A 25,173-nucleotide genomic window follows, 5' to 3' on the forward strand; every position below is an offset into this window, starting at 1 on the left:
ACTAGGCACAACATGAAAGAGTTTGACAACCTCCAACTAGAGTTTAACAACTCCCCAAAATAACCCACTATTGTTTCTTGTCTTGATTTATTTAGGACACATCCTACTCTGTATATTACTCACATATGTAAAAATAAAACTTCAATATCTCGCAAATTCCTGTATTCTAAATGTATGTCAGCGCTATCCCTACTAGAGCACCTGATCTTAGGGATGCTCCGATCCAACTTTTTCGCTTCCGATACCGATTACGATACCTGGGATTCAGTATTGGCCAATAGAACAAAAAATGCTATTAACAATATTTCATAGCGCAAAAGTATTATAATATGAACAGCTCCCATACAGAGCGGCATAAAGCACTTATGCCCATGCAAAATGATGCGCTTGAAGCATCATGGAGTCACAGTGCTCAGCGGCAACGCCCCGCATTGAAAAGTTCAAAGAATAAAGTGAAGATAAATTGATGAGTATTATATTACCCGTATCTTTGTGTACAGATGAAGTATAATTAATAGAAACATTGAATCATCTTGGAGGGAGTTTCATTGTGTTGACTGTCGTAACCGAACGCGACACGCAGTCTGAATGCTGAATGGAGAATGACTGACAGCCGCAGCGGAGGGAGGCATTTACGTGAACTTTAATTTAACGACTTAAATATTTATCTGTACCTCAAATTAAACTATGAAATGGCTTCAGAACACTTGGAATATAGTGCACGGAAGATTTATGGTGCTTTTTAATGTTTTTGTGCCTTTTGTGGGGCTTAACAATAACACAGAATAGGACACATACAATATCGGATTTGGATCAGTCCCACTCAGGCAAAAATGGCAGTATCGGAGCCAATACCCGATCTGAGTACTGGATCAGCACATCTCTACTTGAACTGCACATCCTGATACAATGTTCCACACTTAAAAATCAGAGGTGGTATGTCATTGAAAATCAACATGCTCTGATGTTTTGTATGATGACCCCATCCCTGGTGAGTGATTACTAACATTCATCCACTGTACTTGTCCTTGATCACTTTTGCATGAAACAGATCTATACAGGAATAATAAAGCCTGCAGCAGAACTAACACAGCTTTGATTGAATCGTCGGTCAATAAGCGAGTCTAGATATGCACAATCAATATGCAAGAAGAATGCAAGATCTTCAGAGCAGCATTTTTTTACTTAAAACTTTTTTTAGGGCTGAAATGAATAGCTTATCTGAATGAAAGGCTCCTTATTCTACATTTTTAAAACATTTTATATTTATTTATTTTTACTCTAAAGTTTCTTATTAGTGAATGTCTCATGCTCCAAAACATATTTTTCTACAATTTTCTGACCCTGAATATTGTAAGGACTTTGTAAAACTTAAAAAATAAAAAATGAAATACTGTTCTTTTTAATGAACAAGCTCCATTCCCCAAAATATTCTGCACAATCACGGACAATCGAATGATTCAAAGGTCAATGCGGCTGGAAGTTAAAATCATTATGGCAATCTACATGCAATAAATATGTGCAGCTGGGGCTGCGATAATTATCTGTGTGATGAGAGTGCTCCTCTGAGGGGGTCTTAATGTCCTCGTGTAGAGATCAGGGCAGTGCCCTGACAAACACTACGATGTAATCAACTCCAGACAGGCCTCTCCACAGGGAGCTGCTGCATCTCTTACAGAAAGGAGTGAGAATCACATGTCCGTAGATTAGGAACAACACATCTGTCACGCCGGGGAACTGCTGTACAACAGCTGAGAGAAGGTGCACTTTGCAACTGGTCACATCTAATACCCTTGGCAACATCTCAATTGTTTGTGTGTCAATAATTACTAACAGTGAGTCTGGAAAATGTGTAACAAAGAACGCCCCCCTGCCCGGCCTCGAGGTCAGACTTACTCGTGACGTCCAGATAAGTGTGGACCTGAGCTTCTCCAGCCGAGTTCCTGGCGAAGCACTGGAAGATTCCTGCATCGCTGGGCTGTACCTTCCTGACCTGAAGGCCCATGCTGGAGATGACCTTGTAGCGAGGGTTGCTCAGTTTACTGAGGGGCACAGCATCTTTATACCACTCCAGCTTGGGCATGGGCACCCCTGTGAGTTAAAAACACAACATGATGGGTCAAGATGAAGGTCAGATGTCAGTTGGGTTCAGAAAGTTGAAATTAAATTATAAATGTAACTTGGACATTTTTTATAGAAAAAAAGTAAAAAAAAAAAACAGAAAATAGAAAAAAAATGTAGTCATAAAATGTAGATATATAGATAGACGGACGGATGGACAGACAGACGGATGGATGGATATATGGATGGATAGATGGACGGATATATGGATGGATGGATGGATGGATATATGGATGGATGGATGGATAGATGGACGGATATATGGATGGATGGATGGATGGATATATGGATGGATGGATGGATGGATGGATATATGGATGGATGGATGGATAGATGGATGGATATATGGATGGATGGATGGATGGATGGAATATTGTCTGAGGCAGCACTATATTGTATAAACTTCCCAGTTTCAGTGAATCCATTTTGCTAACTCAAAATCACACTAGGTTTATCCCCATTCTTCTCTTCGGAAGCGAAGGCCTGCGCAGTATGAAGCCACACACTGGTTTAAACACTCTTTATTGTACATACTCAAAGGTCTAATTTTGAAAATGCTGGATGCTTCTTTTGTAGGATATAAAAAAGATGATGAAGTGTCAAGTGAAAATGAGAAGATCTGAGGCCTTAAGCCTCCAAACAGTTTCAGCTCTTCTAAGAATATTCAGGCAGCTTGGAAAAGTGCACTCTCAGGGGGGATGATTTAAGTAACGGCTGAAAGAGCTAACAGAGAAAATCATCACTCGCTGTGGCTCTCGTCTGTATCAAGAGAAGGCCACCAGATTGTATTATTCAAACTCATTTAGCACTTTTCGCCTGTGGTTAACGGCTGTATCAAGCTCCACTCGGCACCAAAACAGCTGCAGACTTTGCCGTGCAAATTTTCTGAGACGTATCAAAAGAGCGAGGGGCTCTGGGCATGTGTTATAGTCTTTTCCTTGATCCTTTTGAGCTGGAGACTTCTGATTCTGCTCTGGAGAGATATAACTTCTCAAAACAAAAGGATTCCTTTCAATCCAGCCACATAAAAAAGTGAGAACGGTCCCAGAAGCAGCACATAAGAGAAGTAATGGATTGATTCCACTTTCTGCTCTTGAGAATACGGCAGGGTGACTCGCTTGTTTTTATTTCTCGCAGCCCATCTGATGCTGAGGGATCATTTTTACCCTTCGCTGAAATTGCAGCTGAGCCGAAACTGAACCTCAACGGACAAATATCATAAGTACGGTTATAACAGTTGAGCCGACTTTCCATTTCAGCACTATTAGAAAGCTAGAGAATATTTCTGGCAGAAAACCAATACCATTTCATTGGCCATTTTTCCACGCTATAATGATAATGGTTTAAGCCCCTTCCCATCAACACCTCATATCTCACAGCTAATCGTAAACTCTTCGCCACTCGTCCGAAAGGCTGCCATTTGTCTTCCATGAAGGGATGCTGGCATCCCCTAAATGTGCAGATTTTATAAATCACCCCCAAACAGAGCAGGCACAGCCTTTGGGGTTGGTTAATAGACTCACACGGTGTTCCTGGGAGTTCATTCATGACTGTGGGTGGCAGTGCAAAGAATGCAATGTGAAAATTGCTATAAATACCTTTATGTAACTAAGATTACTGACTACAAAAGCTCGGAGTGCTCGATGAAGCGCGTGGATCTGAGAGGAGCTGAAGTGTTTTCTATGTCTATTGTGTGTAAAGCATATTGGAGAGTATACTTTTAAATCAATCCAGCCCCCTCGGTTTAAGTTTCGCATGTAAAGCACTCACCTCGAGCTTGGCACTGGATATCCACACTTTTGTCCACCTCTCCCATCATCTTCCTCCTGGGCTCAGCGGTGAAATAGGGCGCCTCTGCAAAAGCAAATAAGCTTATTTGAGAACACTGACATTTCTCAACTGAATACAAAAGAATGACGTTTTTTCGAGGTATTGTAATTCATAAATGGAATAATCAGAAATAATCGAGTGATTCCGCCAGTGGAATTCAATGTATCTTCCAAAAAAATTGTATTTTTGTTGAGCGCAGATGGGCGTGGGGCAAATGTATTCCCATTTCTGTAGCAACTGAATGTTTACTGGAGCAAAAGTAATAAATTCATAAACATTGTCAAGATTGAAATGCTCAGCTTCTGTGCTTAATGTAGTCACGTGTCTTCAGCATTCAGACATGTGGAAGGGTCGCATTAAGACTGAGAGCACTGGTGGGCATGTTTCATTCACTTCATTCACTTAATGCACAACGTCCTCTACTGTAATGTTTGGACTTCCTGCAGAGGCACAGATGGCCACTGAAACTTCACAATGCTGCAGTTTTACATTATAGATTTCATGCTTATAAAACATATATTATGTGTTTGTAATGAGGAAAATCTGCTATTTATTACATTCATATTATACTGTAAACAGGTCTGTATGAATGTTGTTTTGTTTTAAAGGAACAGTTCCCCCATAAAATATAATTCTGTCATCATTTATTCACTTCCTTTTGTTACAAATCTTCAGTGGAAAACAAAAGGAGATATCAGTCAGAATGTTCCTGTTGCACTTTTAGACATGTAGTCCAAACAAGTCTTCTAAATTCATATCACTCTCAGAAAAATGTACAAACAATGTACCCTTAGTGGTACAACAGCTTGTCACTAGGGCAGTACCCTTAAAATGACACATTTGTATTTTTTTGTCCCTTAAAGTTTCATTGAAGTAGCTTAAGGATACTTATTACTACTCTAAGGTACTAATATATACTTTTTAGGCATAAATATGGTACAGTTGTCCTGTTAAGTTTACTTATCTTATCAAAAAGATAAGCACTCCAAACCTCTGATTCGAAACAAAAGATTCGTAAAGCTTCGAAGCTTCGTGAAGCAGTGTTTTGAAATCGCCCATCACTAGATATTGTTGAAAAGTCACTATTTTGTTTTTTGGTGCACAAAAAGTATTCTCATCACTTTTTAATATTAAGGTTGAAGCTCTGTAGTCACATGTTTTGAATATGTTTTAGTAGCTTCCTGGGCATCAGAAAGTGTTAATTATCTTGCTGTCTGTGGAGGCCTCACTGAGCCGTCGGATTTAATCAAAAATATCTTAATTTGTGCTCTGAAGATGAACGAAGGTCTTACAGGTGTGGAACAACATGAGGGTAAGTAATTAATGACAGAATTTTCATTTTTGGGTGAACTAACCCTTTAAGTTGTAATTCACTGAAAATTAAAGGAAATAACACTGATTTGGAGTGACATGAAGGTAAATAAACTTTTCATGTTTGGGTAAATTATTCCTTTAATCAGTTATTTAGATGCTTTAATCATGAAAATCGGGGCGAAAAAAGAACATTGATTGATTTATTTTCTATGAGCTATTTCAAACAGTAGATCTCTTTAATAGTTTTACAAGAAATTAATCTCTTGTAATGTACAGCTTAAGAGAGACATTATTGTAGAGATTTACGCTTGAGAGACATAACTGTGATGCGTGATTCCTGAGAAAAACTCGCAGACCATCAAAAATCTGAAGTGCATTTTTTATACAAATAAGCAGATGAATAAATGCATACTTAGAGATCTTGAATATAATTCAGACACCCAAACAGTCACTAAGCTCCTGACTTATGTGCAGCGCCACACTGACAGCCAACATTCATCAATTCACATCCACTCAGTCTTGCCTAGTGTAATATATTCCTCCTGTTACGGATTCGTCTGTCTATACATATGTATTGGACTTCACATGGAGCTCGGAACACCTGTCAGCTGGACTCTCAAATGGACACCGATGTGAGGTGAAGAGAAGGCATAAATATTTAATATGCTGTTTAGCTCAATGGGTTTCCTTATATAACTGTACAGAGAAGCAGTGCTGCTTGTACTCAGTATGTGTTAAATATATGCAAAAACAGGACAAACGGTTGAATTCAGCCTGACACCTGCATTAATCACAGAAAGCGTAAAGCGAAATCATTTAGGAACAGCTAATAAAGAAATTGAGAATCTTGTTGTATGCTGCTGTCTTTTGCTAAGAGACGAAGACAAATTTGGGCAATGAATTAATCTTTAGCAAGACACATGGTTCACAAGTGATACAGTACACTACAGTAGGCCTTACAGTTACACTTTATTTTGATGGTCCACTTTAGACATTCTACTAGTAACTTGTAAACTGCATGTCAACTAACTAGTAGTAGAGTATTAATAGACTGTAGTAGACACTTAGTAGACTGTTAGGGTTCGCGTAAGTAGAATAATTTGATGTAATTGCAAAGGTACTCAGTAGAATGTCTGTTGGGGCGCATTAAAATAAAGTGTTAGCAGATATTAAGCAGGCAGTCTACTAATACTGTAATGAAAGTTAGTTAACATATAATTGCAAAGTTATTTAGTAGAATGTCTAAAGTGGACCATCTAAATAAAGTGTTGCTGGCCTTACACTTGCTGTTAAAGGGTTTGTTCACCCAAAAATAATTAATTACTCACCCTCGTTTCATTCTACACCTGTAAGACCTTCGTTCATCTTCAGAACACAAATTAAGATATTTTTAATGAAATCCAATGGCTCAGTGAGGCCTGCATAGCCAGCAATGGTACTGAACCTCTCAAGTTCCAGAAAGGTACTCAAAACATATTTTAAAACAGTTCATGTGTGTTCAGTGGTTCTATCTTAACATTATAATGTGACGAGAATATGTTTTGTAAAACACTGCTTCATGAAGCTTTACGAATCTTTTATTTCGAATCAGTGATTTGGAGCGCCAAAGTCACGTGATTTCAGCAGTTTGGCAGTTTGATACGCGATCCGAACCACTGATTCTTCGAAGCAGTGTTTTGAAATCGGTCATCATTAGATATTGTTGAAAAGTCATTATTTAGTTTTTTTGCAGCACAAAAAGTATTCTCTTTGCTTTATAATATTAAAGTTGAACCACTGAACTCACATGAACTGCTTTAAATATATCTTTAGTACCTTTTTTGGATCTTGAGAGGTTCGGTGACATTGCTCTCAATAGAGGCCTCACTGAGCCATCGGATTTCATCAAAAATATCTTAATTTGTGTTGCGATGAACGAAGGTCTTACGGGTGTAGAATGACATGAGAGTGAGTAATAAATTACATCATTTTCATTTTTGGGTGAACTAACCCTTTAAACTACACCATAAAAAATATTTGTCAGGTAACCTAAATAATGTGCTTAGTGTAGTAATATCAAAATGTGTTCAAGAATATTATTTATTAATTACATTATTATAAAATCATTATATGAATATTTTATACATATATATTATATGTTATATTATTATTATTATAGACACATTAGTTATATTAAATAAGGAATTACTGATATTATAAGCCTGTTCTTTATTGTTTTGTACAAGTTATTATTATACAATAGAATATTATTTAGGAACAGATAATTAATAATAAATTATTTATTATCATTAATAATAATAATAATAATAATAATAATAATAGCTTTTTTCTATACTACTACTAATAATAACAACAACACTAATGATGATAATAGTATATACTGTGGGTACGGAAAGTATTCAGACCTTCTTAAATTTTTCACTCTTTGTTATATTGCAGCCATTTGCTAAAATCATTTAAGTTCATTTTTTTCCCTCATTAATGTACACGCAGCACCCCATATTGACAGAAAAACACAGAATTGTTGACATTTGTGCAGATTTATTAAAAAAGAAAAACTGAAATATCACATGGTCCTAAGTATTCAGACCCTTTGCTGTGACACTCATATATTTAACTCAGGTGCTGTCCATTTCTTCTGATCATCCTTGAGATGGTTCTACACCTTCATTTGAGTCCAGCTGTGTTTGATTATACTGATTGGACTTGATTAGGAAAGCCACACACCTGTCTATATAAGACCTTACAGCTCACAATGCATGTCAGAGCAAATGAGAATCATGAGGTCAAAGGAACTGCCTGAAGAGCTCAGAGACAGAATTGTGGCAAGGCACAGATCTGGCCAAGGTTACAAAAACATTTCTGCTGCACTTAAGGTTCCTAAGAGCACAGTGGCCTCCATAATCCTTAAATGGAAGACGTTTGGGATGACCAGAACCCTTCTTAGAGCTGGCCGTCCGGCCAAACTGAGCTATCGGGGGAGAAGAGCCTTGGTGAGAGAGGTAAAGAAGAACCCAAAGATCACTGTGGCTGAGCTCCAGAGCTGCAGTCAGGAGATGGGAGAAAGTTGTAGAAAGTCAACCATCACTGCAGCCCTCCACCAGTCGGGGCTTTATGGCAGAGTGGCCCGAGGGAAGCCTCTCCTCAGTGCAAGACACATGAAAGCCCGCATGGAGTTTGCCAAGATGGTGAGAAATAAGATTCTCTGGTCTGATGAGACCAAGATAGAACTTTTTGGCCTTAATTCTAAGCGGTATGTGTGGAGAAAACCAGGTACTGCTCATCACCTGTCCAATACAGTCCCAACAGTGAAGCATGGTGGTGGCAGCATCATGCTGTGGGGGTGTTTTTCAGCTGCAGGGACAGGACGACTGGTTGCAATTGAGGGAAAGATGAATGCGGCCAAGTACAGGGATATCCTGGAGGAAAACCTTCTCCAGAGTGCTCAGGACCTCAGACTGGGCCGAAGGTTTACCTTCCAACAAGACAATGACCCTAAGCACACAGCTAAAATAACAAAGGGGTGGCTTCACAACAACTCCGTGACTGTTCTTGAATGGCCCAGCCAGAGCCCTGACTTAAACCCAATTGAGCATCTCTGGAGAGACCTAAAAATGGCTGTCCACCAACGTTTACCATCCAACCTGACAGAACTGGAGAGGATCTGCAAGGAGGAATGGAAGAGGATCCCCAAATCCAGGTGTGAAATACTTGTTGCATCTTTCCCAAAAAGAATCATGGCTGTATTAGATCAAACGGGTGTTTCTACTAAATACTGAGCAAAGGGTCTGAATACTTAGGACCATGTGATATTTCAGTTCCCATTCAGTCGGTCACGTTCGACGTACGTCGGACAGACCGATGAATAGGAATCTCGCTAGAGAGGCCAATCTACTTCGAGTGTAACTAAAACGAGCCAATGCATATTGGCATGCAATCATATGCATCAGCTGCTCGCCTCGCAGCGCGGGTATATAATGAGCAGCAGGTGCGTTGCATCTTCAGCTTTTCGCTTCGGAGCCGAACGGTGTTTGTTCCTGTTCTCTGCAAGCGAGTGTCTGCTAGAAGACGAGTCAAGCTTTTGGTTGAACTTCTCTTTTTTCGGAGAGAGTGCTGTTATGCTCTGGAAATGAGGGTGACGCTGCCCACTGTAATGGTGTGTGCTTATGCTGACTCAGATTCGGAGTTTACAGCCATGCTTTCCTGGGTCTTCCAGATGTGCATGGAAAACTTGGCAGTATGGGGGTATTTTGGTGCCATAAATATGGAATGCCAAAGGTGCCAGAATCTGCATAAGTTTTTCCTCTCTCACTACCCTCTTGGATGGGGTGGCTGTACACAGACCACACCCACCCTGCATGTGAGGCCAAGGCACTCTTTTTGCATGAGGGTAGTTCTGTGCTGGGGTTGAGCTGCGCTTGTTGACTAACCGTGATCAAAGTCACGGCGCAGGCCCTCAGCCAGACGATGTCCACCTCAGTGGTCCAGAAGTGCCCCCTGGCTTACCTTGTGAGGTGTGAGAGGTTGTCAAGCTAAATGCTTTCTCAATGTTCCCATCTTACGAGGTGGCCTTTTCGGTGACACTGTCGAGGACTGAGCCCAGCGGTTCTCCTCAGTTAGTAGCGGATCGGGGAGCTTCCCATGACAAACCATTGAGTTCCTCTTGGGCCGCCCCTCAGTCTGCTCGTCGCCAAGGGTGTCGTCCCCTGCAAGAGACTCCGGCCCAGCAGGCTCTGCTGTATCCATTGCGGGGAGATGACGCCTCCCGTCTCTGCAGCTGTTTAACTGGTTGGTGAGAATCACCCCTGAGACGGGCGACCCAGAGATGGGTGGGGCTGCTCTTCCACCCCTGGAGGAGGGCCAGGTGGTAAATCCTTTTATTGGGTTTGTTTCTGTTCCGCCACTGACCCAAGAGGCAGCCGTACCCAAATTTAAAAGAGCAGTTCCTGCATTTCCAGGTCTGAAGAGGGTTTGGAGAGCAGTGGGAGGTGAAAAACCTCACCACTCTCATCCCCCTCTTCTGTCGCCAGCGGACAGCAGCGAGCAGCGGGCAGCCAAAGCCTTGACTGCTCCCTCTGTCCATCCGTGGAGCCAGGTAAGTGTTGCCTAGCACACTGTGACGCCGCTTCGGGCCGCCTCACAAAGAGAGCCCCCCGAGCCGCGTCCCTGTGTTCCACCTCGCTGCCCTGCTGCGGGTACACCGGTGGTCCCTTTGGTCCTGCTTGTACGGTCTCTGCGAGCCGGGTTTGCGCTCCCCAGTCCGTCTCGCTGGCTCCTTCGGACCATCATGGTCGGCTTTGCGATTCAGTTCGCCCGGCTTCCCCCCCCCCAAGTTCAGGGACGTCCTCTTCACTACAGTGAAAGAGGCCGATGCCCCTGTCCTGCGTGCGGAGATCGCAGTCCTACTGGCGAAGGACGCGATAGAGCCGGTCCCTCCAGCCGATTTGAGGTCGGGGTTCTACAGCCCCTACTTCATTGTACCCAAGAAAAGCGGCGGGTTACGACCGATCTTGGACCTGCGAGTTTTGAATCGGAGCCTCCACAAGCTACCATTCAAAATGCTCACGCAGAAACGCATTTTCGAGTGCATCCGTCCCCGAGATTGGTTTGCAGCGATTGACCTGAAGGACGCGTACTTCCATGTTTCAATTCTTCCGCGACACAGGCCATTCCTGAGATTCGCGTTCGAAGGTCGAGCATATCAGTACAGAGTCCTACCCTTCAGGCTGGCCCTGTCTCCCCGCGCCTTCACGAAAGTCGTGGAGGGAGCCCTTGTTCCCATGAGAGAACAGGATGTTCGCATTCTCAACTATCTCGACGACTGGCTCATTCTAGCACAGTCCCGGGATCAGTTGTGCAAACACAGGGATTTGGTGCTCAGACACCTCAGCCAGTTGGGGCTTCAGGTCAACTGGGAAAAAAGCAAACTCGCCCCGGTGCAGAGGATCTCTTTTCTCGGTATGGAGTTGGATTCGGTCGAGCAGATAGCACGCCTCACAGAGGAACGTGCTTGGTTGGTGTTGAACTGCCTGAATACATTCAATGGCAGGACAGCGGTCCCACTGAAGTTCTTTCAGAGGCTCCTGGGGCATATGGCGGCTGCTGCGGCTGTAACACCGCTCGGTCTGCTTCATATGAGACCGCTTCAGCACTGGCTTCACGGCCGAGTCCCGAGATGGGCGTGGCAGCGCGGCACGTTCCGGGTGCCAATCACTCAGGAGTGCCGCCGAACCTTCAGTCCGTGGTCGGACCCCTTGTTTCTTCGGGCAGGAGTGCCCCTAGAACAGGTGTCCCGGCATGCTGTGATGTTCACAGATGCTTCTGCCACCGGCTGGGGTGCCACGTACAACGGGCATGCAGTGTCAGGGGTTTGGACGGGACCCCATCTGCATTGGCACATCAACTGCCTCGAGTTGCTGGCAGTACGCCTTGCTCTGAGCCGCCTCAAAGGCCTGCTACGGGGCAAGCATGTACTGGTCCGTACGGACACTGCGACCGTTGCGTACATCAACCGTCAAGGTGGTCTACGCTCCCGTCGCATGTCGCAACTCGCCCCCCATCTCCTCCTGTGGAGTCGGAAGCTTCTGAGGTCGCTTCGCGCCATTCATGTCCCCGGTGTGCTCAACCGTGTGGCCGACGAGCTATCACGAGCTGCGCTGCCAGGAGAATGGCGACTCCACCCCCAGGTGGTTCAGCTGATCTGGAGAGAGTTCGGAGAGGCTCAGGTAGACCTGTTTGCCTCACCAGAAACCTCCCACTGCCAGTTGTTTTACTCTCTGACCGAGGGGACACTCGGGACAGATGCACTGGCTCACAGCTGGCCCCGGGGCCTGCGCAAATATGCGTTTCCCCCAGTGAGCCTACTTGCACAGACCCTGTGCAAAGTCAGGGAGGACGAGGAGCAGATCTTGTTAGTTGCGCCTTACTGGCCCAACCGGACCTGGTTCCCAGAACTCTCACTCCTCGCGACAGCCCCTCCTTGGCCCATCCCTCTGAGGAAGGACCTCCTCTCTCAGAGACGGGGCACTCTTTGGCACCCGCGTCCAGACCTCTGGAAACTCCATGTCTGGTCCCTGGACGGGACGCGGAGGTTCTAGGTGACTTACCCCCTGAGGTACTTAACACCATCACTTCGGCACGTGCACTGTCTACGAGACGTGCTTACGCCTCGAAGTGGAACCTGTTCGTCGAGTGGTGTTCTTCTCACCGAGAAGACCCCCGAAGATGCTCGATCGGAGTCGTGCTTTCCTTCTTGCAGCAAGGGTTGGAGCGTAGGCTGTCCCCCTCCACCCTCAAAGTCCATACTGCTGCCATATCCGCTTACCACGACCACATAGATGGCAAATCTGTTGGTCAGCACGACCTGGTCATCAGGTTCCTTAGGGGGGCGAGACGGTTAAATCCTCCTCGTCCCCCCTCCATACCCTCTTGGGACCTTACTCTGGTGCTCAGAGCACTCCAGATTGCTCCCTTTGAGCCTTTGCTGTCAGCAGACTTAAAGATTCTCTCTATGAAGACTTTGCTGCTGGTGGCATTGGCCTCCATCAAGAGGGTAGGGGACCTGCAGTCATTTTCGGTCGACGAATCGTGCCTAGAGTTCGGGCCGGGTGACAGCCACGTGGTACTGAGACCCCGGCCTGGCTACGTGCCCAAGGTTCCTACCACTCCCTTCAGGGACCAGGTAGTGAGCCTGCAAGCGCTGCCCTCGGAGGAGGCAGACCCAGCCCTGGCTTTGCTCTGTCCAGTTCGCGCCTTGCGACTGTACATAGACAGAACTCGAAGCTTCAGGACCTCAGACCAGCTCTTTGTCGGTTACGGAGGCCAGCAGAAGGGAAAGGCTGTCTCCAAGCAGAGGATGGCCCACTGGATAGTGGATGCCATCGCCCTGGCTTACCAACCTCAGGGCGTGCCCTGCCCGCTCAGGTTGCATGCCCACTCCACGAGAGGTGTGGCTTCCTCCTGGGCGCTGGCTCGTGGCGCCTCGCTAACAGACATTTGTAGAGCTGCGGGCTGGGCGACACCTAACACGTTCGCTAGATACTATAGCCTTCGTGTCGAGCCGGTCTCCTCCCGTGTTCTCGCCTCAGGTCAGAGGCACGGAGAGGCCCCGGCTTAGTGTCGGCTTGCTGCGCTACATGCGCATTCTATTCTCCGAGAGTCCCTACGGGCAGACCCTGTTGAGTCCTCCGGTTACCCTTCGGCAGCCAACGTGGCGGAGCGTCTGGCGCCAGGCCTATACTCCGTTGTATCCTTGAGAACCGGATTAGGCTGGGTTCCATATGTGTGACCCTACGGGGATCCCATATGGCTTTTTCCACGGCTGCTCCTAAACGAAGCCCGTGTCTTTCCCTCTGGGAGAACCCATCTCTCACCGAGTGGAGTCACCCCAGTTCTTCCATATGTTGTACAACCTACAAGGTTAGTCCATATGTACTTATCCATATAACTCCTTCAGGGAAGGATATGGCTTCCGCAGCGTTCCTTATCGCATGTAAGGCTACGCTTTCCCAGCGTTATCCAATTGTCGCACTGAGTGGGTTTTGGGAACAACAGTGATCGACCCTCTCTGTGTGAGCCTGGTCCCACCGTCCTTAGGCAAGGGGGTTCAGGTGGCTCACGACAGAGCGCTGGAAGAGGGCAGCTCCTGTGGCGCTTTGGTAGGGATTCCTATTCGTCGGTCTGTCCGGCGTACGTCGAACGTGACCGACTGAATGGGAACGTCTCGGTTACATAGGTAACCCTCGTTCCCTGAAGGAGGGAACGGAGACGTACGTCCCGTCGCCACAGGCGTTGTCCTGCTGATGCTGCCGCCTGCTGGGTTCGGCTCCTCAGCGAAAACCTGAAGATGCAACGCACCTGCTGCTCATTATATACCCGCGCTGCGAGGCGAGCAGCTGATGCATATGATTGCATGCCAATGTGCATTGGCTCGTTTTAGTTACACTCGAAGTAGATTGGCCTCTCTAGCGAGATGTACGACGTACGTCTCCGTTCCCTCCTTTAGGGAACGAGGGTTACCTATGTAACCGAGATGTTTTTCTTTTTTAATAAATCTGCACAAATGTCAACAATTCTGTGTTTTTCTGTCAATATGGGGTGCTGTGTGTAATGAGGAAAAAAAATGAACTTAAATGATTTTAGTAAATGGCTGCAATATAACAAAGAGTGAAACATTTAAGGGGGTCTGAATACTTTCCGTACCCACTGTAATATAAATGCTAATAATATTAAATATTAGAACACTTTTATTTAAACATTATGCTATCTGACTAAAATAGATCAAATCATTTTACATCAAATGAGGTAGAAATGGCTCCTTAAGGTACTAATCTATTCCATTAACTTAACATCATATTCATGTTACACAAAGATGTCAGCAGATGCAGCTTCCTTTTTTATATAATGCATTGAGCTGTCCTAAAGATATGATAACTCCAAGATTTATCTCTTTACACACCACTATTTCAAAAGACTACAAATTATGTGCACTTTGTATTTTTTAAGTAAATCAAATGACTTGGAAATAGGTCTGATGGCACTTCAGCGGTGTGTATTCAGGATGATCCTAATGTGTAGTATTACCTGGTGATATTCTCATAGAGCACTGTGACCGATAGCTGTAATGCCTGAGGCTCTCCTAAAAGCTCTTAGCTCAGCTAATACAGTGTGTAATTTGAGGTTTTATGCGCAGTAATGTAGTGCTATACCTATCAGAGGGCTTTGCTGTTCATCACTCCCCACTGAGTGGAACCATTAAGACGGTGGATTTTTTTCTGCAGGCGTACAGCTGTGAAAGCATTGTGTCGGCGAGAAGAAATGGCGCTTTTATTGGACGAGGTGCTTTACCTGTGATGGAGAGGAAGGCTCTGGCCTCCGCTGGCTTCACACTGCTGTCCAAAAGTGAGGCTTCGCATACGTACATGCCCACATCGGCACTGGTTGGGTTGGTGATGGTCAAGCGTCGGCCAAAGGAGCCCACACCGCTCGCCACTTCCACGCCGTTTCTTCGCCACACCAAATTGAGCTTATCTACCGGACTGTGGAGAACAACAGTGCAAAAATTGTGACTTAGAAGTGATAGCAGAACCATATTTTTTCTGGCATGCACTTCCACTTAAAGAAATGAATACTTATATTCAGCAAGTGCACATTTAATTGCTCAAAAGTGACAGTAAAGGCATTTATAATGTTACAAAATTTAAAGAAATCCATCAAAGAATCCTGAAGAAAATGAGTCAGCACAACTGTTTTGAACATTGTTAATAATAAGAAATGTTTCTTGAGCATCAAATCATCATATCAGAATGATTTCTGAAGGATCATGTGACACTGAAGACTGGAGTAATGATGCTGAAAATTCAGCTTTGCCATCACAGGAATAAATGCCATTGAGAAAACTTTCAAAAACTTTATAAAATTCTTACAACTTTAAAATCTTACATGTAGGTTGATCCCTGATGTTTCTGGAAAACACATTCAATGCACTGTAAGTGTTACTTTAGCAACTATTATAATAATGGCTTTGAAACTAAGGTTAAATGGAGAAAGTGTAAATATTGATCGTTGTGAACCTGTCAGAGGTAAATGAGTATCAAATGAACTGCGTGCTGCTGGGAACAGTGTGTGTCCATATAGCCGTACTCACCGTGCATTAGCTACACACTCCAGCGTAGCCTCACTGACCCCGGCCACCACCGTAGTGTTTCGGGGTGAGATTACAATCACTGGAGCCACAGGGTCTGCCGGGGCCTCTGAATCTAACCCAGAGAGAAGGTTAAAAAAAAGAGAACTTTAAATCTACAGTACATCTGATTCTACAATGTTTTTTTTCCCTCCTGAAAAAAAAACAACTTAAACCAGTCTAAGGTAAGTTGATTTAGCTGGTTTGGATGGTCCAAAAGTACCCCAAATCCCCACAAAACCATCAAAACAAACAAGCCTAAACAGTTTGACCAGGCTAGGCAGGTTTAAGCAGTTCTTTTCTTTCAGCAAGGATCTAAAATACATGCGTGTTTAAATTATAATGATCAGTTATGTCCCAAATTTGAATGTATTAAGTTAATAATATAAAACAACAGATTTCACGTTAAAGTGAGGTCTATACTAAATCAGCCATGGTATTATCACTCAGAAAAAGACAAAAGACAGAAAGTTGAGCTCTTTATGTTTTATGCTTGCCTGACACAGAATACTTTGAATAATTAATCTTTTGGCAGTAGTCCTGTAACACGCTCCAAACGGTGGGATTCCTCCCCACCCCTTTCTCTGGCTGTTATGCGAAATCATTCTTGCATGAAAATATGCTTTTACATATTTAAAATGACCCAAGCACGTTTCTCATCTAATAGTGAAAAATTAAATACTGCCTATTAAATCAGCCTCATTCTTTCCAGGGGAAAATTACAGAATATCTAAAATATTGAAATCTTATGATAATGAGGATTTAAATAACTAAGTCGAATGCTAGAATCAAGCCTTTGATGTCGAATTTGACGAAATGCATGAAGGAGCTGTTGAACTCAAAAAATTGGAACTTGTCAGTAACTTCATGCGATACTGCAGAAGTCCTAGAAGGGACGGGCTGCTCCAATTACAGATAGCATCTGATGTGACTTATTAAATATGTCAAGGAGCGTACAGAGGTCATAAGCACATATTCAGGATGGAGGGAACCAAATGTAATAGTTTAATTGAAAAATTGGCCAAGCTTTAATCTGAATATTGTCAGTGACCTTTAATATCCACAAAAAGAATATTAAAGGTCACTGCTAAAGATTGCATTTGGCTTTATGATTTATGTTTGTACTTTGGGCTAAAATTCCAGCAAATATTACAATATTGCAGGGCTGAAGTATTTCTTGACAGAAAAGACAAACTTCTCTATGCTGCATAAACACCATGTGGACTGAACCAAATGTTTCAATGAGACGGAAACATCGAAAACATCTATAAAATATTTAAAGTTCCTTATAATTCTCACAAATCATAAAATGAATGCTTATTTAAGCTAAATCTCGAACTCGTTGAAAATACGAATGTGTTTCCTATAACAAAGTCTCCAGCGGGCTTTCGTGTTGGTAAAAGCCGAGACCGAAACAGATTGCGTGGGGGGTATGGGCCTCCCTCCCTCCCTCCCTCTGTATTTGCAGATGGGGCAACTCTTTGCAATACATTAAGATATTATTGGAAGACTCATATTTGTTTTTAGAGCAGCAAGAGCAAAAATCCTGCAGTGTTATCATATGTGAGGTATGAAGTGTGTTTCAGGGGATCATCCAGTTGCCTACTTCTGCTTCAATGGATAAGTTGCCTCACCTGTGGCCATGGGAGGCAATAATCGTACTAAATTCATCAGGGATGCGGTAAACAGCCCAATTCCCTCTTTTTACCACATGATCACCATTGGACAAATGAGCCAGACATCAGTTTCTATTTTAAAGAGTTTTGGTTTCTTCAACTTCATCCTTTATTTACAGTACGTAAAGCTTATTAGTTTATGAATTTTAGATTATGTCATTATCTCATTTTCACTTTATGATTGTCATCTCATCTGATTTTTGTTGTCCACAGAGCTGGAAATGCCATTTCATTGAATTCTAGCTGTTTCCATCGAGTTTTTGTGCTATTTTGTTATCAACAAAGCAAATATGTGAAAAAAAAATTGCACGTAGTGACGTCATCCATAAAAAAAATGCATTGTCGCATAAGTTTTGTTATATTGCTAAAAAAATCTGCCCTTGAGCCATTTCCAGACATAAATTTGCGTATATTGAAATTTTGTATCTTTTGCATCCCATTTGTAAAATGTATGTAATAAGACAATTGAAATTCGCCAGAAGCAAACAGCGTATTTTCACATCTAATGTTATTAAATAGAAAATAGAAGAAGATTATGGCGAAGTGGAGCCGCTTGTCTGACAGGACTTAACTGCCTCTATTTGACGAAGCGTAGGTTTGGACACAGATCAGCTCATTTGTCTGGTATGCAAACAATTTTAGGTTCTATATAAACACTGGTACAGTGAAATATTCAGTCTTTGCTTACTGCAACAGTCTTTAACGATCTGAAATTGCAGGCAAGCCAGCCGAGAATGCATCACTGTTAATTTTGACAGCAAATTTTGATTTAGTTTTAGTCATAGTCTTTTGACTAAAATGCCATTTAGTTTTAGTCATATTTTAATCATCGGAAATTGTTTTAGTTTAAGTCTAGTTTTAGTCGACTAAATATCAAAAGATTTTAGTCGACTAAATCAACAGTAGATTTAGTCAACTAAAATCTAATTTAGTTAAATTGTAATGCATTAAGTAAGCATTTCTCTAACAATACACTGATATAGGTATCTGATATTCTCCAAACTGTTTCTATTCACTTAAGACAACCAACTGTGCTTTACTCGCCATAGCAAGTTTACTTAAAAGTTTTAGTAATTTTTGGTGATTATATTTTTTAGTTTTTGCTTTTAAATGTCTATATAGTTTTTTGTTGTTGTTGTTTTGTTATTATTTTTATTTTTGTTGGTGTAATACATGAGGTTAAGCTAAAGCTTGGAAACTAGATGAAAGAAAATAATTTTATATATAGGCTATTTTTTATTTCAGTTAACGTTTATTTCAAGTAATGAAGATTTTTTATGGTTTTAGTTAACTATAATAACCCTTATACTTGTAAAATATATTGAATAATGTGTCAAATAATGTTCTTAGTCTTTCCTTCCTATGACAGAAGATACAGTAGTTTACTGTGAATTAAATAGAAATTAAATTAAATACAGTTTATTATGTAAACAAAATGACAATAATGACCAGGAAATAATAATTATAAACCATACTGAAATTCACCGTGACTCTTATTCTGAAATGTCTGCAGTCTGCACTGTAGCAGGCTGCTCATGAGGGAGATAAAATATGCATTATTACAACCGTCTAAAACATACTACCATATAAACATTGTCATAATTCATCAACATTAGCTTATCGCTAATCGTTTGGCATAAACGTGCGCTATTCATTAATTGCGCAGCAGTCAGATGTGCTGCTTTGCGAGCCTATAGAGCGCACAACAGCGCCACGTTTCCTGCGATTAGATCAGCACGTTACACTTCAAATGTGCGCATCTTCCACACAGCAGAACTCACTGGAATTCTTCCCAAATCGTATCTCTCTTTCATTTTCGTCTTGTTTTTATCCGTTGATGAAAATTAGAATAGATTTTAGTCATAATTTTAGTCATTCAAAATGCATTTTTATTTAGTCATAGTCTCGTTTTCGCCCCGTGAAAAAATGTCGTTGACGAAAATTATGACGAAAATTATTCGTCAACGAAATTAACACTGGAATGCATTCAAAGCAAAAGATCATTCAAAGCAAAGAGTTATTTATTTCAGAGTTAAGTAACACCAAACCCATCAAAAACATCTAATCGCTGTTGATTTCTTTTTTCAGAGACAGATGGAGCTGTGTACTAAAACATTTTATTTGTGTATTTAACCTTTATGTAAGTGGTCCGGATTAGCTTAACAGCTTATTCTCACATAACATTTCTAAAATGTTATTAGAGCTTTTTGGAGTCAACTACTTTATTTTCTTAATTTATTTGAGATAAAATTCTATATTAATAAATTGCACTTATAAAATTATTTTAGTCATGTTTGTGATTTTGATTTGTCACGTAGCCTAGAACCTCATGAAATCAAAACAGACTCATGATTTTATGACAGTACTTTTAATTATTCAGATACAAAAGTTCTGTATTTTATTTTACCTTTCTTTTTGTCAGCGTTGAAAACCCCAACAGTTTTCCTAGTTCCTTAATTTAACAGACACCCCGCTTATTTTTGTTGAGCTGCAGAGATTTTCAAGACAGTTTCCTCATCCTTGTGATGCAACTACGGTCTACGGAGGAACGGTGATTTAACGTGAGCAACACACAAACGCGCGGACGCTCCATGTATAGGCTAATTCTATCATGTGACACTACATTTTTTTGTGTTAAAGCCCCTTTTCTAGCCAAAAAGTGTTTCGAAACTAATTTTTGCGACATTTGAACTATCGATATAGATTTTATGCACTTTAAATTAACGGAAAAAGATTGTGTCGACATTTGAGAAATTTTATCGACAAATGGCATTTCCATCAGCTATATCGCTAAACAACACAAGTGCCAAACCTTTTTTTACAGATAAAAAAAATCCTCGAATAGAAACCTGGCTATAGGTGAACAGAATTATGTGTTAATATGGCACTAATAGTTTTACAGACACATACATTTATTTTAGCTAGTGCATAAAAATTAGATAAAGATAAAACAAGATAGAAACAAATGTTATCCACTGGTGTGGGTTTGAACTTGGTTTTCTGAGATATCTTACCATGTGATCCACGGTACTTCTTGTTCGCTGTCCGGCAGCAAAGGCAAAAAATAAAAAAAAGACAAATACCAGCCAAAACAGTGAATTTACAGTATGCATGTACTGTATAGTATGATTCAGTATGATTCACATAAGTAGGGAATGTTATGGCATCAAAAAGGCCTAACCCCAAAAAACACAGACTGGTCAACAGGAATGTTGTTCCAGGATCTAAGAACATTTCCTTCTTGTGTAAATCATATTTAACTTATATGTGGGTGTTTCTTCAACTATAGGCAATTTTGGTCATATGGCACACTCTCTTTATATTAATTTTCATAAAAATCCTCACTACATTGTCATTTCCACCATATCTTAAATGACGTAATGAAATTCTCCGTATTCTGTGATGGAAATTATGCTGGTGGAAGTAAATTTTTTACATTTTTGGAATAAAATAAAACAACTTCTTTGTCTTTCTAAGGCTAATTTCATAGCTAGTCATGTATACTGAATACACTCAAAATATTTTTTTCATTTTTTTTTATTTTTATTTATTTTTTTTACATAATTTACCAAAAATACAGCTTGCCAATGGTGATTAAATCTAACGATCGCTTAGCTCGGAACACGTAAAACCGTGCAAATTATTATTATTGTTATACTTTGTTCTCAAATTGTTAATGTTAACAAAATCAGCATTGCGTGACTATTGGCGCTTTTCCACTGCACGGCCGGTTCGGTACTGCTCACTGTGGCTCACTTTTTGGAGCTTTTCCACTGCACGGTACGGTTCGGTACGGCTCACTTTGGCTAATTTTTTGGCACTTTTCCACTGCATGGGACGGCTCGGTCCAGAACGGTACGGCTCGCTTAAATAGTACCACCGCGGTGGAGGTTCCAAGCGTGCCATAGCGATACTAATTGTGACGTTTGAACACTGCAGATCACTGACTGCTCAGAGAGAATCGTCACTACCAGCATCATTGGATGTGAAACATGAGACATCAAACCTGCTAGATTTAAATCAGTAACAGTCACCGCAGTATCATTGTTCGCGAAATTACTTGCTTTAAATGACCCTCGCACGCAACTTGAAAAAATAAATGGCTGTATCGTAGTCAGTAGATGAGGTGCAAACTCGTTGGTAGACGTCTATAAGTCTATAATCCCACTGCAGTGGAAGAGCAAAGCGAAAGTAAAGCGAGCCGTGCCGTACCAAGCTGTGCTGAGCAGAGTAGGTCCACGCAGTGGAAAAGTGCCAAATGTATATTTAGTGTGTATTAGTGTTACCTGTAGATTTCAATTTCTGTAGCCACTTCGCAGTCCAAAGTCTTTTGCTTTTGACTATGGATGAATCTCCAGTTGGGGGAATCTCCTGCAGCATCCCCACATGCCATATAGTCTACTAGCTGGTACTCCTTCTTTATGTAAACAGATGTGACGTAATGAGACAAAGACGAACGGCTGCATGCTCATATTTCCCGTGGAAAAATACCAGTACCATTTGAATTAGAAAACATTTTTACAAGCTAACCATTGTAAATCGGGCTAAGGTAAGGAGATAGTTTGGCTGGTTATGTACTTGCAGTTTTAATGTGACCATATGTGACATATATGAGGTTAATGTGACATAATCTAATAAACAGAAAAGGTTGAAATCTTTTGGTTTTAATTAAAATCTACTCCTGGAACATGGATAAGTGGCCAAATTTGAAGAAACACCCATATACGGTATAGACAAACTATGTACTGAAATGTGAATATGAGATCATAATATATTCAAAACAAGATTTAAAAAGGTTCACACTGCACAATGACAGTCTATATGCGTTTCTATACTTGGTCCTGTTTTTACAGCAGCACAGCAACCCTGAGACGCAAATAGAGATAATGTACAAGTACATGACCTACAGTTAATTGCAGTTGAGATGTGGAGGAACATGCCAGAACAGCTTTTTCAAGGCTGGAAAGAATTGGGCAGAGACGATAAATAGCAGAAGAGGGGTGAAGATGTCCTTGTTTTCCTCCCCTAAATCTGTCGTCGCCTTAATTTACACAATGCCTAATGAATTCCTATGAAGCGTAAAAAGGTGATCTGATACCACACTACACACACCACACACAAGCAATAGAAAGAAAGGAGAACAGCTGGCAGATTGACAGGCAAAAAAGACACTAAATCTATAAAATATTCAGTGATTCAGGGACTGGGGAAACTTCAAGGCACATGTAGGAGTTTCTTCAGAAGGTATTGTCACACAAACAGGGCCAGATGAGCGAGCCGGGCATCCACAGAACACAGCCGAGAAAATATAAGGAAATATGCGCATTTGTAGATAATGCCTGAGAGAAAAATATTTGCTTTGTTGTTGCACGGCAGGTTTAGCATGGACGACGAACGTAAAAGAAGAAGATGGAGGCAAACAGCAGCGATCCACCAGCACGCTGAGGACGGACGTGTGATTTCTAGCAGTGCTCGTGACTCTGAACGACTGGCACCTGGGAATAGGAAGTCTGACTGACATCAGGGACCAGAGGGTCTATAAAATGAACCAGATTAGATGGGAGGCTTATTCTCATGCTTGTTCCATAATTTATACTCTATGGGGGTATTTTTCTTTATAAATATTACAAATAACGAAAGACAACATTTCGAATTCGGTCATGCCCTATGACAGATACAGCTCCCAAAAAGAAACATTCCCAAACAATAGCAACGGATTCGCTCTGACCTCATCCACACCTTACGCTGACAGCTGATGTGTGACTTCTGATTTGAAGTGCTGTTTCCAGCCTGCTAGTTCTGTGTTAAGGTGAACTGCTGGCAGGTGTTAGCTGGTGAATAAAGACAGAGCTGCGGCTATTCCAGTGCTTGTCAATAGCACACAGTGGGGTTCGGTTCCTCACGGACTTGTTCTGCTTGTGTTCTGTCACTTGTTTGCCAGGTAAGGAGCACTCCGTTAGTCCGGGTTGTCCCTGAGGCCCTGAAGGCAGAAGCTGGCTCTCAGGTCCTATTTAGACAGACTCCACATAAATGGATTTGAACAGGATTGGTGTCCCAGATTGCTCTGCGTGTGTGAGGACTTGATCCATATTCATTGTTAGTTTGTTTGGCATCTCTTCACGAGCAGACCCTGTTGTGGTCTTCACTCCCTCTTTCTCACATCTAACCCCGCAGGCAACATGCTAACTCATTTAATGTGGTCTGTCAAAACGGGAAGAGCTCCTGAGGATTAATGGGACAGTTCAGCAAAAATAGAAAAAAAAGTACTCATTCTCATGTAGTTACATATACATACACATATACAGTTTTTTTTTCTTTGGAAAGCCAACTCAACCTCATCTTTTCCATATTAAATAGTTTATTACCTCTCTCAAGCTCCAAAAAGGATAAAAAGCTTCACAAAAGTGATCCATATGATCCTATATTCCAACATCAAATTAAGTTATTATTATTGTTAACAAAAACTAAAATGAAAACTAAACTAAAACATGTTGGTTACCTGAAATAAAAATAATAAAATCTATCATAATTGACAAAAACTAAAATAAATGTTCATGATGCCAAAACTAAAATAAATAAATAACTAAATAAAAATAATATAATAATAATAATGATTTACTTTTATAATAATAATACTTTATTATTACAATAAAAATACTTTTTTCGTTTTTGAAGTCACAGTTTATTTGTTCAATAAACCACTGTTCAATTAAAAAAGTCTGTAGATAAACAAAGTCAATATTGCTGCAACTGGCAGCGACACACACTGAAGTTTTGGGGGATGATATTTTGGATGCAAAATACATTATATTTAGTGGTGGGCATAGATACATTTTTTTAATCTAGATTACACTGTAATCTTGGAATTAATCTAGATTAAAATGGCTCATTTGAATTCTGCCGAAGACATTCAGAATATGTGTGCTCCCCAAATAATGACTAAAAGTAATCCGCCATTTTGTCCGACAAAGCAGTCAGGAGTTAGAAGATTAACCTCGGTGGAGTTAAACTTGAAAAATTGTGTATATTGACATCTTTCCGCATTTGAAACAACATTGATTCTCATGTTCATTCATGTTTATTTGATGCTATAAATGGACTAGTAGTAAGAGATAATCGGTTTACGAGCCTCTTGAGCTGAGGCGCTACAGCAATCTGTCACGACCATGGTCACGACACATTAAAGAGCCACAAAACGGTTTTTATTGTTTGAATTTCTTAAAAAACTAAACAGTTTTAAAGCTGGGACTTTGTTATCATAAGTAACCTGCTCTGTCTTGTCTGTCGACGTGTTGTCAGTGTCCTCTTTGCTCCGTGATGCATTTATCACAGCTTGTCGGACAAAGCAACAGTAACTAAGGGGGACGGGTCTTTGCGAAGGGTCAATTCGGCTAGGTATACATCCGCGCTAAAATATCAAGGTGAAAGTCATCATAGCTTGCGTAGTATAGACCCAGCTCCCAACCCAACTTTGAGAACAGATTAACGGCGATATTTTTTTGATTGCCCGATAAGACTCTCACGTTAACGCAGCACGTTAACGCTGATAAC

General features: G+C 41.5%; 1 protein-coding gene across 4 annotated transcripts in view; it reads right to left on the reverse strand.

The window, feature by feature from the left end:
* Window positions 1-25,173, reverse strand: part of sdk1a (sidekick cell adhesion molecule 1a) — a 349,997-nt gene that overhangs the window by 102,858 nt on the left and 221,966 nt on the right. For 3 of the 4 annotated variants that reach the window (XM_067382423.1, XM_067382422.1, XM_067382426.1), the window contains exons 6-10: window positions 20,637-20,663; window positions 15,911-16,022; window positions 15,112-15,302; window positions 3,892-3,975; window positions 1,897-2,091 (exon numbers count right to left, since the gene is read on the reverse strand). In XM_067382423.1, coding sequence (XP_067238524.1) covers window positions 1,897-2,091; window positions 3,892-3,975; window positions 15,112-15,302; window positions 15,911-16,022; window positions 20,637-20,663 — 609 coding nt within the window. The remainder of the gene's footprint in view (window positions 1-1,896; window positions 2,092-3,891; window positions 3,976-15,111; window positions 15,303-15,910; window positions 16,023-20,636; window positions 20,664-25,173) is intronic. The other variant, XM_067382425.1, reaches the window with a different exon arrangement.

The sequence above is a fragment of the Chanodichthys erythropterus genome, chromosome 3, assembly GCF_024489055.1.
Source record: "Chanodichthys erythropterus isolate Z2021 chromosome 3, ASM2448905v1, whole genome shotgun sequence".
Classification (NCBI taxonomy): domain Eukaryota; kingdom Metazoa; phylum Chordata; class Actinopteri; order Cypriniformes; family Xenocyprididae; genus Chanodichthys; species Chanodichthys erythropterus.